Here is a 19,430-nt window from a genome sequence, read left to right as displayed (position 1 = left end):
TTCTCTCAAGATGGATATTTTGTTTAAATATAATAATGAGTGAATATTTGTTGTCTCTTACCCTTGTCAGGTTCTATATGTGATATGCGTTTTCTCTTTTGATCTTTACAGTAAGCCTGTATGGTATGACAACTCTTGTTATCCCCTTTTTACAAATAAGGAAAACCTTTATAATGAGGAATCTCAGAGAGCGTGAATGAAGGAATGAATTTTGCCCAGAAACACACAACAGTAAAGTGACAGCACCTGCACTGAAATTGAGTGTCTGACTTGAGAGAGCCCAAACTCTTAACCATTGTGCTAGGAGATAAGAGATAAAAAGAACCTAAAAGGAAAAAGAGAATATGGAAGAATATTAGGTAAATTGTCTTTTATAGTGATTATACCTGGAATAAATGAGATTTTTACACTTTCCCAAATACATGTTTGTATTAAATTTTTAAAAATTAGATTCATTTGGTATACTTGTAGTCAGAAAGACTATGTTGTTTTTATAATTTAGACCAGTGTATTGGGTAATGGGTACTGCAACTACTTAGACTTTTCTGCCTAGTTCCTAAAACTACTTTTTATTTTCTTTTAAAATAAAGAATAGAAGGTGTTTGTAAGGATCTTGACTTAACAGAAATATTTTCATTTGCAGATAATGAAGCTGTTTTAGTGGCACATTTTTTAAAGTATGCAGAGAATTTGGCTGTGAAGAACTCTCACAGAAAACCTTGTGCTGGGCCTTGGAGATCTGTTGCACAATCCTAGCTTGTTTTATGTAATACATCAATTCCTGAAATCATTTAAAATGCACTTTGGCTAGGTGCAATGTGTAGCTGTAGTCCCAGCTACTCCGGAGGCTGAGGCAGAAGGATTGCTTGAGCCCAGGACTTTGAGTCCAGCCTGGGCAACATTGCAAGACCCTGTGTCTAAAACTAAATAAATAAAATAAAATAATTCTTTTTAAAAAATAAAGAAAAATAAAATGCACTTTAGAAATTGGTAACAGTGGTAGCCATTGGGAAGAGACAATGTATGGAAAGGGAACAATGGTGTTATACTCTTAGAATATATGTATGTTTGTGCATAATTATTCCCAAAAGTAACTTTTTAAAACGAGCTGTGGGGACTTGTTTGAAGAATCTCAGAATTTTAATTTTGTTAACCAGTCACCCTAATTTTTTTTGTCTTTATCCACCTAGATGCACTGTGTCTAGAGATTTCCGTTAATTTTATTATGGTTTATATAGGGTAATAAAGGAATGCCATAATAGTATTTGATCTAGGCCCAGCCTCTACCCCCTAACTGCTTTGCTTCTTTTGTACCTCTGCTACAGAACAATGCTCAGAACTGAGAGAAACTAGAGAAAAGTGAGTTGAAGACATTTTAAAGTTCTGTTTGTCCCATAAGTTGGATTTCTGCCTTTTAAACTTCTTACTGTGAAGTATAGCATAAATACAAAAATATGCACAGTATACAGTTTAATCAGTCTTCATAAAGTGAACACATATATATTAGCTTTTGCTTTTAGTTGAAGCTAAATGTTGTTGCTAAGTGTAAATGGTTAAATTTGTTCACCAATTTTCTGAAAAGACTATTCTCAGTAAAAATAAAACAAAACCAAAAACCATTCCTGTCAGTTTCAGATTGTAGTAAGCCACCTTTTAAAAGTATTTATTTCTGTTTAAATCAAACGTTGAAGGACTTTGATCATCAATACTGATTGCTTACTATATGCCATGCATTATAACAAGTGATTTGTTTACATGTTGTTTAATTCTTACAACTCTATTAATAGAAGATATTATTCCTTTTCCCAAGTTGGAGTGCAGTGGCAGGATCGTAGCTCACTGTAGCCTCAAACTCAGAAACTGGTGTAGTCTGGCCTTAAAAAAGAGCCTGAGCACTTACTATTGTTACACCCTGTTTTCATCATGTGTATATGCAGTGCATTTGCTGCATAGTAAAATATTATCATGTCATGATAGAGTGAGGTGCTAGGTTTTTGTTTTTGTGTTTTTATTTTTTAAATCAAAGGTAAAGGAAGTCATTTCATGAATAAGTGAGAACAAATAGAAGGTGTTGAGACTTTAGTCTGATCAAAGGCAGGGCACAGGAATTTGACTCAAAGGTGTGTTTTCATAGCAAGTGCAGTGTGTAGTGTGTTTATTGGAGAGGCTTTGGAGTCAGAGGAGCTATTGAAGACTATGGGAGGAGAAAGGCCCCAGACTACTCTTGGTATTCTCTTGTCTTGATGGAAAGATACGGTATGAACTACTTGAAGGTGTTCTCATTTCGTATCAGTCTCAAAAAAGAAATATCTGCTTTGGGTAAATTTTTAAAAACTGCTTTTTAACTTTGTGTTTCAGGAAAACATTTTATAGGTATTTCATTTTAAGCTATTTCATAGACGATCTTGGCAGGATGTTTCACAATCATCATGTACCAGATTGAGCTGTGCTGTTAGAGAAGCTTGACAAGCAAGTTATGTGAAAGTTCTTGTGCTTTTTTTATATTCAAAAACCTGTTGAACAAATTCATCAATAGAGTTGGAATAATGCTTCATAGTTTCTTAAATATCCACCTAGGATCTTGGATTGTGGTATATTGAAGGAACAAGCACACCCAGTTAGGGGAGTAACATGTTGTACCGTTTACATTGGTCACTTTCCTTCTCTTTTTAACTTGATGGTATTGCCACATATGTGATCAACCACAACTAGAGACTATATAGTGACCAGTGTTGAAATTTGGAGAACTCTCTCTCTCCTGTCAAAACTTGGTTTTATTTTTATTATTGCTGCTAAAAAGTTTGCTAAAGTTTTGCTTTCAACACCTATCCTAAACTTACCTGTAAGTAATAGAAAGGAGAAATTCATTTATGTATTTTTCTCTGGAGCTGTTAAGACCTTCAAGAAAGTTACAAAACAGTTGAAAGTTCATCACTACAGTTTAATTTGCTTCCAGAAATTTACACTTTGAAAACTCTGCTCTTTCACAGATTTTAAATCTAGCTCTTCTCTCTGTGATCCCCATGTTTTGTGATTTGTTTTGATTCTATTCAGAAAACAAAAGAGGGAAATAATCTGCAAGTGCCAAACAGCAAAAGACCTCATAATAAAAAAATGTAATTGTTTGCATTACTAGAACAGATAATGGCATGAATAATTAGAATTGACTCAATTTAAGGAATGCAGTCTTGAATGTTATCATTCTTTAGAGCAGTGGTTCTAAAGCCTGAATGCAAATTGGACCAACCTGAGTAGCTTTACAGGCCCTGGTTACATCCCCAGATATTCTGATTTATTTGATATCATAGGGGTCAAATACTGATTTTTTTAAATGTTTCTCAGTGTCTAGCCAAGGTTGATAAACACTGGTAGAATTTAGTGAGGTAGAATTTAGTGATTCAAATATAAGGTTAGGAGAGATGCTTAATCTAATTATTTAAATGATGAGAGCTTTTAGAAGTGTTTGGAAAGTCATTTTTTAAAAAGAAGTAGCCAGCCAAGTGGAATGTAATGTGTTTGTTAGAGCATCAAAGAAGTATTGATACCTTCATATCTTAAAAGTAGGTAACAGTACTTATTGCTGTTAGAAGTGTGGCTATTTTATGAATACCTCTGACCTTCCTGAAGCTCCTCTTTTAAACAAATCTTGGAAAGGATTTGGGTGAAATGGTATAGAAAAAACTGAGATGGATAAGATTTGATGGTTTTCAGCAAAGACACCTGGAGAATAATATCTGATCTCAATTCAGAAACAGTAATAAAGTATATGTATCTTTTTTGCTGTGAACTATAAAAGTTATTTAGGATTGAGGGAATCAATTGTCAAGTGATAGACTTAAAGCTAAAATTAAATTGAGTCCTATCATTGGTTGAATTGTGTACATACACTCACACACACCCCAATTCCTATATTGAAGTCCTAACTCCCAGTACCTCAGAATGTGACCTTATTTGGAAATAGAGTCATTGCAGACATAATTATTTAAGATGAAGTATGACTGGTGTCCTTATAAAAAAGGGAAATTTGGACACAGATACAGGGAAAACCCATGAGAACATGAAGACCAGCCATCTACAGGCCAAGGAGAGAGGCCTGGAACACATCCTTCCCTCACAGTATATAGAAGGAACCAATCCTACCAACACCTTGATTTCGGACTTCTAGCCTCAAGAACTGTGACACAATAAATTTCAGTTGTGTAAGAGACCCAGTGTGTGGTACTAGGTCATGTCAGCCATAGCAAACTAATGTGAGTCCCCATATTTTAACATTTGCAGTTTTACCATGTCTTTATTTAAGAAGTAGGGAAACTAGTTTTCTATATTTTAGAATATGTAGTTATGGGGTTCATAGATTCCTGATGACTCATACTTGAGCCAGTTGCTAGTCAAAGAGGCAGTTTATTATGACCCCTGATCAGCAGCTGGAGTTTCTGGAATGTGCATCCTCCTTCCATTTATGGTAATACAGGGAGAGAGTTTTTCCAGTTACCTGGGAGGTGTTTCCTGCGTGTATTTTGTATATATAGATTCAGGCCTTTTACCTGACTATTCATATTATGAAGATCCGCAAGTTGGTCTTTTTCTTGTATATGGATTGATAGCACCCTGGAGAAATTAGAGGTGAACAACTCTTAATATATATATCCTCATTTCAGTGGACTAGAAAAAAATGGACCATGCTTTTTATGTGTGAAAGAGCAAGTGCCTCAGAAGGAAAAGGCTGTATGGCCAAATTAGGAGTGATCCTGGAAAGTACCCTGCTAACCAAGAGGAACTGGCTCTGCTTGTGAGAAAGTTTATCACAGACCCAAATTGGTGAAGCCCTGGAAAAAATACTATTGAAAATCATACCTCCCCCCTCAAACACAGTTCCTTGCATATTCTGGTTTTCTAAACAGTGCCAAGTAAATATGCTAACAAAACAAAACTGTACCATGTTTAAGGCTAACTATAACAGTGTACAGGTAAAGAGCATTGTCCTTGGATTCAGTTCAAGTTGGGGTTCTACCACTTGCTAGCTGTATGACTTGCAGTAGATTATTTCCCTTCCCCTTGCCTCCATTTTCCTGTGTGCAAAATAGGTAAGTCCAGCATATCTCCATCATAGGATTTTGTGGTGATTAAATTGAGTGGTAATCCGTGTAAAGCAGTGAGCAAAATGCCTGGTGCATATTGAGTGCTAATAAATGTTAGTTAATAGCAATAGCAAAGGCAACAGCTATGTGGCTATGGTACATTCTACCCCCTCCCCAATTTGGTGCATAAGAATGAATAATCCCTTCTCTTGTAATGCTATAAGCTCAGACAGTTTTAGAATCCATGTTAAAATAATGTCTTAACAAAACAAAACCCAAAAGGGCCCGTAGGATCAGCTGGTGCTCTTCTTTCATTTAAAGGTAAGGAAAATGAGGTCATGACATCGGAGTTGGAGAGGGCCCTAGGTCTCTTGGTTCACAATTTTTTTTTTTTTAATACATGCTGCCTTCTAAATCACAGAACCATGTGTCCCTTTGCAGTCATAATTAACCTTTTGCTTCAAAGGAAACATTTTTCTACTTTTGTGTGTTTTGAAATTTTTCTTAATAAATAGTTCAAAAATTCTTTGAACTGAAATTAAAATGATTGTTTAAAGCAGATTACAATGTGCTTGATTGTGTATACACTGTCCGTTATGGAACAAAGAAACTGGTAATGATGGTTGCCTCTGGGAAGGGCACTGGAGTAGGTGACATTGATTACAGTGGTATCTGACAAGGTGTTCGTGAGACCTGTGAATTCTGGGGAGTAGAGTAATCACAGGTTAGTAGAATAGGACAAGGCAGAAAGTAGTAACAAGTTTCCATGGTTAATTGAAACTTGGGAACTATAGAGATTCAAAATTTTGGAGGCATCCTTTGTAATGTCCACTTTCTTATTACACTCAACCCAAATTGCAGGAGCCAAATAGATTTGGATAGGGAGGAATACTTTGGTTTCTTTTGGGCAACAATTGCTCCTGTGAAGTGCATTTTACATGCTTCCATCTTTGACTTAGTGGGTGACCTTGGATAAGTTTCTTGACCTGATTCCTCATCACAATATCAATGGATGGAGAGATGAGCTCTGTTCTTACCTTGTGCATAGCATTGTTGCAGCATAAAATGAAATCATGTGAAAATTTACTAACCCTGGGGTAAGCCTTGTTAGAAGAGTAGGAGGTCAACTTGAGCTCTTAGAAGAGAAGTGTTTTAACAAGTGCATGTTTGTGCTAGGTTGGATTGCACGTACACTATTCACCTCTCAAAAGAGGGAAAGGGAAGGCCAAATGACTTTGGTTTGAACATTTTATATTTTCTTTATTACTTCTATGTGTGGAGTATGTGTTTTACAGTATAATTATTTTTTTCTGTTTTTAGAGATGAGGGTCTTGGCACATTGCCCAGTCTGAAGTGCAGTGGCCATTTATAGGTGTGACCATAGCTCACTGCAGCCTCATAAGCAATCCTCCCTCCTGAGCCTTCCAAGTAGCTGGGGCTATAGGTGTGCGCTACTGCATCCTGCTCCTACAGTATGATTTTTGAGCCTCCTAGTTTCCACAAGTTTTAAAATTTGTTTTATGATTTGAAGAGCCAGTTACTTTTGGCTAACTTCCTGTTTTCTGAAACAGGAAGAAACGTTTTGAAATGAAACGATCCAAATGTGTTTCAGGGTTATTACCCATAAATTTCAGAACATAGCGTAGCATTCTTGAAGGCAAAGATAGTGTCTGTTTAGCATCTATGATATATATTTAATTTAGGCAATTAAATTCTTATGATAGTAATATCTAACCTCAGTTCTGTAAACATACTAATTTTAAAATATTGAGGCTGCTGGCCAGGCTCGGTGGCTCATGCCTGTAATCCTAGCCCTCTGGGAAGCCGAGGCGGGAGGATCGCTTGAGCTTAGGAGTTCAAGACCAGCCTGAGCAAGAGTGAGACCCTGTCTCTACAAGAAATAGAAAAACTAGCTGGGCATGGTGGCGCTCATCTGTGGTCCCAGCTACTTGGGAGGCTGAGGCAGGAAGATTGCTTGAGCCCAGGAGTTTGAGGCTGCAGTGAGCCATGATGATGCCACTACACTCTAGCCTGGGCAACAGAGTGAGACTCTGTGTCAAAAAAAAGAAAGAAAAGAAAAAAATGTTATTAAAATTTTTAAAAAGAAAAAACATACTGAGGCTGCTTAGTTATAATGAAACCATAAATAATATTTTCAGTACAGCAGACTTAAGGAAAATAGCAAAGTTGCTAGGTGATGTGGTTTGCGCCTGTAATCCCAGCTACTCAAGAGGCTGAGGCAGGAGGATCTCTTGAGTCCAGGAGTTTAAGGCTGTAGTTCACTATGATCGTACCAGTAAATAGCCACTGCACTCCAGCCTGGGCAACATAATGAGACCCTGTCTCTAAAAAAATAAAAAAATAAAATATAAATTTTTAAAAAGAAGAGCCAAGGACCTAACATTATAATCTATAAGTAGGAACTTTTTCTTACATTTCTTACACTACCTTAATTAACTGAGTGATCAAAATTAAGCTGGGCACTGTGGTGCAAGCCTATAGTTTCAGCTACTCACTTGAGCCTAGGAGTTTGAGTCCAGCCTGGGCAACATAGTGAGACTGCATCTCAAATCAATCAATAACTAAATAAATAAATTAAATAAAACCCCCAGGAATGGGACAAATAGGTATTTTGAGCCTCCTGACATGATGTATTTCAAGGGACATAACTTTACTTCTTTGGTATTCCTGCCAAAAATGCAAAATGAATCTAATCATAAGGAAATACCTTACAAACACTAATTGGAGGACATTCTGCAAAATACATGACCTATATTCTTTAGAAGTGTCAAGATTATGAAAGACAAAGACTCTCAAGAATTCCAGATTAAAGGAAAAGAAACTGTTCCAGGTCAAAGTAATTGTCAATAAAAAACATGATATTTACTAAATGAAACCTGTGATTTTACATTGGATCCTGAACCAAAAAATTTTTTTTTTCATTTTTTATAAAGAATGTTACTGGAAGAGTCAGAAATTTGAATAAGATCTGTAGGTTAGATGATAGTACTATATCAATGTTACTTTCCTGACTTTAACAATTGTGCTGTCTCATATAAGAATAATATTCATATGTTTAGGAAATAAACATTGAAACAGGGTTTAAGAAGCAATTATACCATTTTCAAACAAATCAGAAAAAAATAATATAGAAGAGTGATAAATAGATGTGATTAAATGTTACAATTGGGAGAATATGAGCGAATGTAATGGATAATGAATGGGAATTTTTGTGCTATTTTTTACAACTTTTGTAAGTCAGAAATTAAAAGTTAAAGGAGGTAGTAGCCTAATGAGGTTGTATCACTAGTTTACTGATTTTTGAGTAGGTTGTTAAAAACTCTCTCTGGGTCAGTTTCCTTATCTAAAAACTAAGGTGGCTATCCTACATTAAGTTTTAAGGATCCTTCCAATTCTAAAATTCTGCGACTTTATAACTAGACATTAGTAGCAATAACTTCTACCCTTAAAATAGCCATGCTTGAAGAGGACAATAATAGAAAACGAAAGTAAATTTTCTCATTTGAGTCAAAGGGTATTATTAAAACTAGGCCTACGTGCCAAGTGACAGTGTAATATTTATTAAGCTCACAAATGCTTTTTCTGCAAAAGAAACTTTTAATAAGATTTTATTTAATTGCACAGTTTATTTGTATGCCACCTCTTGGTTCATGCTTATGCATTAATGTTATCTTATTAGATTTTTTTTAATGTCATTTAAAAAAAATGTACTTTTATAGGATTACCCAATGAAAACTTGGTTGGTTGTGAAGACCCAAGATGATTAATAATGAAAGTTTATTTTGTCCTTTTTTTTTAAAGGCAGGATCTCGCTCTGTTTCCTAGGCTAGAGAGCAGCGGCATTATCATAGGTCACTGCAACCTCAACCTCCTGGGCTCAAGTGATCCTTCTGCCTCAGTCTCCTGAGTAGCACGTGATTACAGGCACGTGCCACCATGCCTGGCTAATTTATCTATTTTTTGTAGAGATGAGGTCTCACTCTGTTGCCCAGGCTAGTCTTGACCTCCTGGCCTCAAGCAATCCTCCTGCCTCAGTGCCAAAGTGCTGGGATTACAGGTGTGAGCCACCATGCCTGGCATATTTGGTCTTAATAGATACATATTCTCTGCAGCCTAGAAGGATTGTCAAAATACAAGTAGCTGATGATGTAAAAAAACTAAGTCCATATCCAGTACAAAATACTTTTCAGCTGTATTTAACAAAAGCAAAACTTTAATTCTTTGTTTTCCTTCACCTCCTCCCAACACCTCCCAGCTTGGTGATCCAGCTATTTTTCCTGCGGTTATTGTGGAACATGTTCCTGGTGCTGATATTCTCAATAGTTACACTCATCTAGCCTGTGTGGAAGAGCCCAACGACATGATTACTGAGAGCTCACTGGATGTCGCTGAAGAAGAAATCGTAGACGATGATGATGATGACATCACCCTTACAGGTGCGTGTGTCTCCAGGGGGACCTTGCTGCAACACAGTTTTAGGCAATGTCCTAGTCCTGAGGTTTGGGGCATAAAAAGTCCTTACCTTGGTTTTGAGTAACTTCATTACTTGCGGAAGCTAGAGCACCACCTGGAAAAGGAAATTACGTTACTGTCTCATCTGCTTTCTCATCTCCCATTTCTTCTTTCCTAAATATATGGAGATGAATGTGACAAAATAGGAATGTAACGGGAACCAAATCTATTCAAGTCATCAACTTCACTGAGTACTTTGTTTGTTTTAAGAGGTGGGGGTCTCATTGTATTGCCCAGGATAGACTCAAACTCTTGGGCTCAAGCAGTCCCCCCCACCCCGCCCCACTCCAGGAGCCCACAGAGTAGCTGGGACTATGTATAGGGGAGCAGCACTACCCCTAGCTCACCAAGTACTTTTTTTATGTGCTTGCTTCTGTATTCCTGAAAGCAAAATAAGAAGCTATTTGCAGGGCAAGAGATAGGAATGTTCTTAGTACTGCCACGGGAAGCAAAATAGTAGGCCATGACCCAAATAAGGTCCTGAGATTTATAGAAGGTTTCTCTTCTGTTTCAGTCAGAACTAGAAAGATATTTTAAACTTGAAGAGCAGACTACCTAAATGTGAGGGTAGTGGTAATGATATTTTCATCAGTTTTAGAAATTAGTGTATGCTTTCTATTTTTGTGCATTTATATTCATGTATCTTGGCCAGAGATATTAGGGATATTTGAGAAAATTAATTATTTGGAAGCAAATATTTTCATCTTTATTCATAAAAGAAAGTTTACCCAAAAAAAGCATATTGAGATGTATCTATAGATTTCATCTTGGCAAATACTGTGGCTGCTTTGTCTCAATTTTACCTTAGTATATAGCACAGGACCTTAGAACTGAATATTAAGTCTAGATGTAGGTTCTGGTCTAGTTAAGAAGTTAACATACAATATGGGGACATTTTAAATCAGAGGGGAAAGAAAGAATGACCTGATATCCATTTGGTGGGGGAGAGAAAAGAAAGTTAGATTTTATCTTAATCATGCTCCAAAATATGAAAGTAAATCCAAATGGATTAAAAAATGTAATGTAACAAATGAAACCATTTAAAAAAAATGCAAAAGTTTGAGTATTTGATTTTAAAGTAACAAAGGATTTTCTATGCATAAAAATTAGGAGAAAAGTACAAAAGGAAAAAGGTGGATTGACTTTGGTAACAAATATTGAAAACTTGTTTATGCCAAAAAACAATATCACTGAAATAAATAGATGACAAATGGCTAAAATTATTTGTAATTTATGTGGTAAATAAAGGGTTAATATAATTTATAGAGAGCTCTTACCAATCAACAACAACCTTAAATGGGCAAAGAATTTGAACAATCTTGTTAATAAATGAAAACCTTATTAAATACCCAGTAAGTATGACCAAGAGAGATATTTTGTTTATTAAACAAATACCATTTTCACCTGTCATATTGAAAAGATGACAAAAGGTAACAAACAAAAAGACAATAACTTTGTGGCACAGATTTAGGACCAAAAGAATAGAAATTGGGCTGACATTTTTGTCATAGCACCAAAAAAGCTCTGGGTGTGGTTATATTTGTGGGTGGTATTCAGAGTCTTATAGACGACCAAAGACACATAAAAGTAGAGACTGGAAAGGGAGTGAAGAATTGTGAGTTTCTGTTTTGTATCATTTGGAAAAACTAGACCAGGAACATTGTTTTAGGGACTCATTGTTTTAGGGACTCATTGTTTTAGGGGCTAGCTGTAGCTGGGGGATAGAACACAAGGTTGATTGGGAACTGAATAAAATTACAGTTACTTTTAGTAGTAAATGTAATATGGTAATCAAAATAAATAATAGCTCAGTTATTGAGTACTTGCTATATGCCAAGCCCTGTGATGGTTTTTTAAAAACTTAATTTTGAGTTGTTATGTTTGGACTTATAAAAAAGTTACAAAAGTCGTACGAAGAGTTCCCTCATCCTGCATCCCCTAATGTTAACATCTTATGTAACCATTGTACTTTTATTAAGAACAGGAACTCAAGGCTGGTCACAATATTATTACCTAAACCTAGACCTTATTTGTCTTTTACCAGTTTCGTACCAGTGTTCTTTTTCTGTTTCAGGGTCCTATCTAGAATCTCACATTTCATTTAGGACTTATTTCTCCTTAGTCTCTGCCAGTCTGTAACAGTTCCTGTCTTTCCTTGTCTCTGGTAACTACTTTGACACTTTTACAGAGTACTGGTTAGGTATTTTGTATAGCGTCCCTCAATTTTAGTTTGTGTGATGTTTTCTCATGATTGGGATGAGGTAATATATTTTTGTCAAGAATACCACAAAAGTGGCATTTTCTTCTTCTTAGTGCATCATATTGAAGTAATAGGTTTTTGTTAAAAAACATACATTATTTATTGGATTCTCATAATAGAAAAGGGAAACAGGTTAAATTAAAGAGTACTAATCAGTACTCTTTAAAAGTGTCAAAGTAGTTACCAGAGACAAGGAAAGACAGGAACTGTTACAGACTGGCAGAGACTAAGGAGAAATAAGTCCTAAATGAAATGTGAGATTCTAGATAGGACCCTGAAACAGAAAAAGAACACTGGTACGAAACTGGTAAAAGACAAATAAGATCTAGGTTTAGGTAATAATATTGTGACCAGCCTTGAGTCCCTGTTCTTAATAAAAGTACAATGGTTACATAAGATGTTAACATTAGGGGATGCAGGATGAGGGAGCTCTTCGTACAACTTTTGTAACTTTTTTATAAGTCCAAAAATAACAACTTGTCTAAGGTCATATACCAAGTGGCAGAGCTCCCATTTGATAACATTTGTTGACAATACCTAATTTTTGTGTTGTTCTCTATTTTTTTATTTTTTATTTTATGTATTCATTCATTCATTTATTTATAGACAGAGTCTTACTCTGTCACCCCCCCTAGAGTATAGTGGTGTCATCATAGCTCACAGCAACCTGAAACTCCTGGGCTCAAGCAATCCTCCTGCCTCAGCCTCCCGAGTAGCTGGAACACAGGTGCACACCACCACTTCCAGCTAGTTTTACTATTTTCTTGTAGAGATGGGGTCTCACTGGTGCTGAGGCTGCTTTCGAACTCCTGGCCTCAAGCAGTTCTCCCACCTTGGCCTCCCAAAGCTAGGATTACAGGCTTCAGCCACCCTGCCCGGCGTATTTTTTAGAGAGCATTTTTCTCATGTATTCACTTTTTTTGTTCAGAGCAAACCAATGAATGTTTTTTGGTGAATCTAGACTGACTTCTCCCTTATCAGTAAGGGAATTGGATTAATCAGATTAGAAGTTTCTGTTCATTGCTGACTGTGATCTAGACATAGACAGGCTCCTTCCTGGAAAACAGAACTGGTGTGGAAGGGGTCCAGAAAGCAAGCCCTGTCTTGAAAAGCAGATTTTCTATTTGCATGTTTTTCCCCCTCCCTTTATCTCTCAACTTACTGAAACTTTAATTCTTCCATCCTTCTCTGAGCAACCTTATAGCTTTCCTTATTCCAGAATGGAGAAGGATGGGGAGTATGTATGCTTTTGAAGCTCCTGGGGAGGAAAGAAATAAGGACAGCACAGTTGTATTCTTACGTGTGTTAGGTGGTGCTCCAGATGATGTGTTAGTTTGCTAGGGCTGCCAAAACAAAGTACCACAGACTGGGTGGCTCAAATGAGAAATTTCACAGTTCTGGAAGCTAGATGTCTGAGACCAAAGTGTTAGCAGGTTTGGTTTCTTCTTAGGCCTCTTTCCTGGGCTCGTAGGTAACTGTCTTCTTCCTGTGTCTTCACATGGTCTTCCCCCTGTACCTGTCTGTGTCCAGATTTCTTATTAGAGGGATACTAGCCATATTGGATTAGGGCCTACCTGAATGACCTCACTCTAATTTAATTATCTCTGTAAAGGCTCTATTGCCAAATACACTCAACATTCTGAGGTACTGGGGGTTAGCACTTCAATATAGGAATGTGGGGGAGGGGACACAGTTAAGGAATATTAACATTCCTTGATATGATAAGGACACTTTCCCCTTTTGGAGGGTGGCAGTCAAGTCTGTGGACGCCACCCCAGAAGCAGGAGCTGTCATATCCCCTCCTCTTCTGCTTTCCATTGCAGCCAGTAAAGGCTGTTAATACTGTAAGAAAAAAAATAACAATTAAATGAATAACTAAAGTCACCTCCCACTATGATATGAACTCTAGCACTGAGTAACCAAATATTAGACAAGAAGTTTCTCTATGGTGGTATTTCAACTAACAAATGAATACACTTGAGCCTTTTGCTATTAATAAAAGAACACATCATCACAAATGAAAAATAGTCTTGCCAAAAAAAATTACATTGGAATTTGATTAAGCCTATAGATCTGGCTACCAGTATAGAGGAAAACATAGAAAAATGTGATGTTAAATTGCAAAACTTAGGTAAAAATTCTAACAAGCCTAATTTCTTCAACAAATAAACTACAGGGTAAAAAAAGCTAGAGAGGGAGGGTGACTTAGAAATGAAAAGAAACTCAGACATGTCAATTGCAACGTACAGACTTTATTTGAAAACAAAAAACTGTCTACTCCTCCCTTCTACCACCACTGTTTATGATTTTTGAGACAATTGGTCATTTGAATGTTGGTTGGCCATTTAATATTAAGGAAATACTGATTTTGCTTGTGTGTATGTGTGATAATGGCATTATGATTATGTTTTCAAAACAGCCCTTTTCTTTTAGACAGATGTTGTGAAACATTTAGTACTGAAATGTCAGGATGTTAAGAATTTGCATCAAAATAATAGGCGGGTGGGGGAGTGCATGCAAATATAGATAAAACAAGATTGGCCATGAGTTGATAATTGCTGGAGTTGAGTGGTGAATAATACCTAGGAGTTTATCATGTTATTCTACTTACATTTCAATAAGTTTAAAATTCCCCAAAATAAATATTTTTAGAAAATCTAGTATTTCCCAACTTTGACCACTGATAAGACCTAGAAATAATGAGCAATCTGGTAGCAGCGAACATCCCTGGTATCCAAATTGTGGCCTCTAGAGACACTTTCCCCCTTTGGAGGGTAGCAGCCAAGTCCGTGGACGCCACCCCAGAAGCAGGAGCTGTCATATCCCCTCTTCTTCCACTTTCCATTGCAACCAGTAAAGGCCATTAATACCATAAGAAAAAAAACAACAAATGAATAAATAAAGTCACCTCCCACTAAAGATATCAGGATACCTGAGAGAAATGACTGATTCTGGGCTTGCAGCAGGAAATGTACAATAATAGCCTGTAAAACCTTGTCATCCCAAGAGGCAAGGAAGTTATCAAAGATTACTCAGGTCTTGTCTAAAGGAACCAGCTTTAGTTCCCAAAGATGGGATATTTAGAGCATCATTTAGAATTATAATTGCAGTCGATTGGAGTACATCAAATATGTCCAAATCTTTGTATTCACAATGATACAGAAAAACCAACTCATTGGTCACTTTTGGAAGATGCTAGAAGTCCATTTATTATTCTGAAAACCATTAATTAGTGAAAAAAGAATCAAGCATTTAATTTGCCTTTGTTGTATGAACTGTGGTCCAGAATACTGGTAGATGATAAAGGAAAGTTCTTTATAGAGAATTCTAGCTAATAAATACTAGAGGAATGATAGGATTAGAATTATCACCATTTTGGAACCCATAAGGAAGTATCGGATCTAGGCAACTAATGACTGCTAAAGGCATTAGGTGAAAGGCTGACAGAGAATCTTAGAATGGGTAGATCCTGCTGATAACACCTTAACACAGTTCTCAGTCTTACTACTGAAAGCAGACTACCAGACTTTATAGCATTATGTCTGGAGGCACACAGAGTGGTGCAAACACTACTTTTGAGATGTTTTTGTCAAAAAAATTGAATGTGGATTTGATCAAACCACCAGTTTACAGGAAATGCATGGGGGAGGCATTATGGTAAGTGACACTACAGAGGTATAATCAGCAAAATCTGAAGTGTGGGAAACTATAGATGACCCTGTTTTTTTCTAAGGTAAACAGCAAAAAAAAAAGGAAAAAAAAAGAGGGAGGAAATACATGTCATCAAATATAATGTATGAACTTTGGGTCCTGATTTGAACAAACTTTTTAAAAACTTGAGACACTAGAGAAAATTTCATTAACTAGATGTCTGATATAGAGAATAATTTTTTAAAGATGTGATCATGATGATGTTTTTTAGAGATAAATACTGTAATATTTACAGTTGAATGGCATGCTGTTTGGGGTTCACTTTAAAATAATTCAATGTATGTATGTATTGGTCTAGGGAAGTGTAGACGAATGAAGACCAACTATTATTGTTAATTATTGAATCTGGGCCCTAGATACATGGGATTTGTTTTTTGATTCTACTTTTGTGTATGTTTGACATTTTCTATAATAAAAAGCTTAACAGAAAAGTGGTTTGCAGTTCTGCTTGTTGTTTTTTTCTTAGAAATACCCCCCAGCATCTTGCAGGAATTTTTTTTTAACTAAAAAATAGGCAATTACTTAATAGTCAGATTCAGTATAATTTAATATGTTGATAGTTTATCCATATATAAACTCAAATATTAAGTGATGTATCCTGGTTCAAGAGATCAGTAGTGTATGAATTTCAGAGCAACAGATGTCTTGTAGCTAATTTTATTTTTGTTCTTTGAATGTGTTATAGTTGAAGCTTCTTGTCATGACGAGGATGAGACGATTGAAACTATTGAGGCTGCTGAGGCACTCCTCAATATGGATTCTCCTGACCCTATGCTGGATGAGAAGCGAAGTGAGTGATGATGACTGTTCATCTTTATGTACTTTGTTAAGTTATTCTTGCCATCTCTCTGTAGTAGATGGTAAATATCAAGAGATTAGAGACTGTCTTATATTAAATTTGGGAAATGAAGCCTTTAGGAAAAAAAGTCATTTATGAGTTATCGAGTAGATTATGCAGAATTTTTTCTCTTAACCTCATTGGTGAAAATATTTGGGTATTTAGGGTCCAAACTGTTATAATTTAGTCATCTCTATAGACATTCATCAGTGAATAGGGAAAAATATATTGAAAATTTCACCAACACCTCATGGCATAAAATTTACTACCACATTGCTGAATTGTTTTTAAATTCATGTTCTGCTTTAGGCTTTTCTGATAGGGAAGCAGTCAAACTCATAAAATTGATTATTACTAAATCAATTCAAGATATTTGTTGAATATTTACTATATGCATAGTAGTACATTAGGCAATAACATAATATACAAATGAGCAGATGTTGTTCATTTCCTCAAGCTGACAGTTTAATTTTGAAGACACTTATGTAAATAACTACAAAAGCCAAAAATGAAGGCCATGACAGTGGTAGCAAAGTGTTCTGTAAGTAGTGAGTATTTAGAGAGAACATCAGAGACAGGCTTTATTGGGGGAGTGTTTTGACTTGGGCTGTAATTGGTAAATAAGCTTCAAATTGGTAGAGGAAATAGGAAAGCGTATTCAAGCTGGAGAGAAAGACACAGACAAAAGACAAAAAGCCAAAGACACAGACCTGTTTAAAAAAAAGAAAAATATTTGAGATAGAAATGTTTTGGTATAACTGAAGTATAAGCTTCATAGTGTGTGGGAAATGAGATTGGAAAGGTAGGCTTAGTCTAGATTGTGGATGCTTTGCGTGCTATACAGTTGGGTTGTTCTTACCTTTTCCCCTCCATTAACTGTGGGAAAATACGTCATTTTATTTTTCTTTCTGCTTTTTAGGGTGCAAAGTTTTTGTATAGAGGAATATGGTCAGGTCAGACTTAGGTTTCAGAGAATAACTCTAGCAACAATGTGAAGGATGGAGAGAAGAGACAGGATAGACTTGTGATAGGAAGTCAAGTAAGAAAGACCCTGAAATAGTCCAGTCAAGCCTGGGCTGATTTAGAGTACTTAATTTAGGAAAGAGGAAATAAAAACCAGGGAATAGATTTTAAAATTTTATTTCTAGTTTCATCTTCATAGAAACAGGACAGGACATTATTTTATGAAATTGTTTGGGTTTATAGTGCACAGTTAATTATAATTAGTTCATTTTATTTCCGTTAGATAATAATATATTTAGTTCATCTGAAGATGACATTGTTGTTGCCCCGGTCACCCATGTATCCGTCACATTAGATGGGATTCCTGAAGTGATGGAAACTCAGCAGGTGCAAGAGAAATATGCAGACTCACCTGGAGCCTCATCACCAGAACAGCCTAAGAGAAAGAAAGGTAAGTGGTCAACTTGTTCAGGGCAAACAGTCAAGTCTTCATGTGGAATCTAGATATAATTTTTATTCAAGGATATTTCTACATCAGCTAAAACTTACGTAAGAAAAAAGTTTGAGGGCACAAAACATAAATTAAGAGGTTTTCTTCATAGGGGGGTTATTTTTTAAACTAAATTATTCTATGCATTTAAAATATTTGGTCTATCTCATAGAAAAGGGATTTTCCAGCTTTTTAAAGCCTCAAATTTTTACCTAAACCTTTTTATCCAAATTCATAAAGCACTTGGGGATAAGGGCAGGTCAGCTACCTCCCAAGAAAAGCCACTAGTTTATACCGGTGATTCCAGTGTAAGATTCCAGTTGGAAAAATATAATGAGTTGAAAACCAAGTAAGTAATTGAAGAGGAAGCTGTTAGAATGTGTTAAATAGGAACTTTTAACTTTTCACAAATTGGGACCACACTTCTAAAGTCTGATACTCATTCCATTTTCATTGCCTTCTGATTCTATTCCTGCTTGTTTAGTATTTTGAGTTTAATATCTGGTTAATGGTATCACCAGCCACCTGGTAACCTAAGTTCCCATGAAAGTAAGGGAAATTCCAAGAGCCAAAAATGAAGAGGAAAGTAAAAATAGTAAGCGTGAGATGACACTGCAGCAGCTTGGAAGGGCTGAGAAGGATATTTTAAGGGGCTTGGTTTTATTGCCCACAGAGAGGAAGAAGCTTAGGTCCTGGGCTTATGCAAGATGGGGTATTGGACAAAGACCTTAGCACATAACTGAGACCTCTGATGGGCTATATTCCCAGGGGAGAAACATCCACCCAGTGGCACAGACAGATGTTAAGGAAGCTTGTATTTCTCAACCAGGTCTCTGAGTGGAGAAATTATTCTTAATCTTATTTTTAATTCTTATTCTTAAGAATTCTTAATTTTAGGCCTGTGTTACCCTAGGTTTGCAGTTAGATTTAAAACTATTGCTGATGTTAGGAATTCCCAGCCAAGTAATTAACATAAAAGTGGCCCCAGGATGGTAGTAACTTTGGGATACCAGGCAGAAGCAGCTCTTGTAAAATTGCTCTGGTGGGTTACACATTCAACCTAGGACACACGTACTTCCTCAGATAAAGCCTTGTTGAAGGTAAATTGACATTTCGGTGTCAGAGAATCCATGAATAAGACACTTCCTGATGAGAAGCAACAGCCATAGAAAGCCCTAGGGTTAATGTTCTAAGAACCATAGGCAATAGAATTATCAAACAGAAGCTTTAACAGAATGGGATTATAACTTTTAAAGCAAAAGAATAAAAAACATGGTCAAAGAATAAGGCTATTAAAAAAGACCAGGTGGAACTTCCTCTTCTAGTCAAGGTGGAATAACAGAATATGAATTTATCCTCCCACCTGAAACAACTAAAAACACAGACAAAATATATGAAACAATGGTACTGAGGAAATTGGACATCAGTCAACAAAAGCCAGTGATCCCTGAGAGACGGGAAACAAATGAGGTGAACCCTGTGATTGCCCCACCTTAGTGGAGGGAGAAACTTTTTTTGGAAAATAGTTTGTTGGTTTCTTAAAAAAAATATTTTCTT

The 19,430-nt window shown here is 36.2% G+C and overlaps 1 protein-coding gene across 6 annotated transcripts in view; it reads left to right on the top strand.

The window, feature by feature from the left end:
- The window catches only part of ELF1 (E74 like ETS transcription factor 1), a 102,710-nt gene that overhangs the window by 68,719 nt on the left and 14,561 nt on the right, over positions 1–19,430 (top strand). For 3 of the 6 annotated variants that reach the window (XM_045566785.1, XM_045566783.1, XM_045566784.1), the window contains exons 3-5: positions 9,355–9,535; positions 16,268–16,372; positions 17,667–17,834. In XM_045566785.1, coding sequence (XP_045422741.1) covers positions 9,355–9,535; positions 16,268–16,372; positions 17,667–17,834 — 454 coding nt within the window. Of the gene's footprint in view, positions 1–147; positions 360–1,339; positions 1,360–9,354; positions 9,536–16,267; positions 16,373–17,666; positions 17,835–19,430 lie in introns of those variants that run through there. The other 3 variants (XM_045566787.1, XM_045566788.1, XM_045566789.1) reach the window with 3 other exon arrangements.

The sequence above is a fragment of the Lemur catta genome, chromosome 13 (genome assembly GCF_020740605.2).
Source record: "Lemur catta isolate mLemCat1 chromosome 13, mLemCat1.pri, whole genome shotgun sequence".
NCBI classification, from domain to species: Eukaryota; Metazoa; Chordata; class Mammalia; order Primates; family Lemuridae; genus Lemur; species Lemur catta.
Note: the sequence above shows the minus strand (reverse complement) of the source record. Positions and strands in the feature narration are given on the sequence as shown.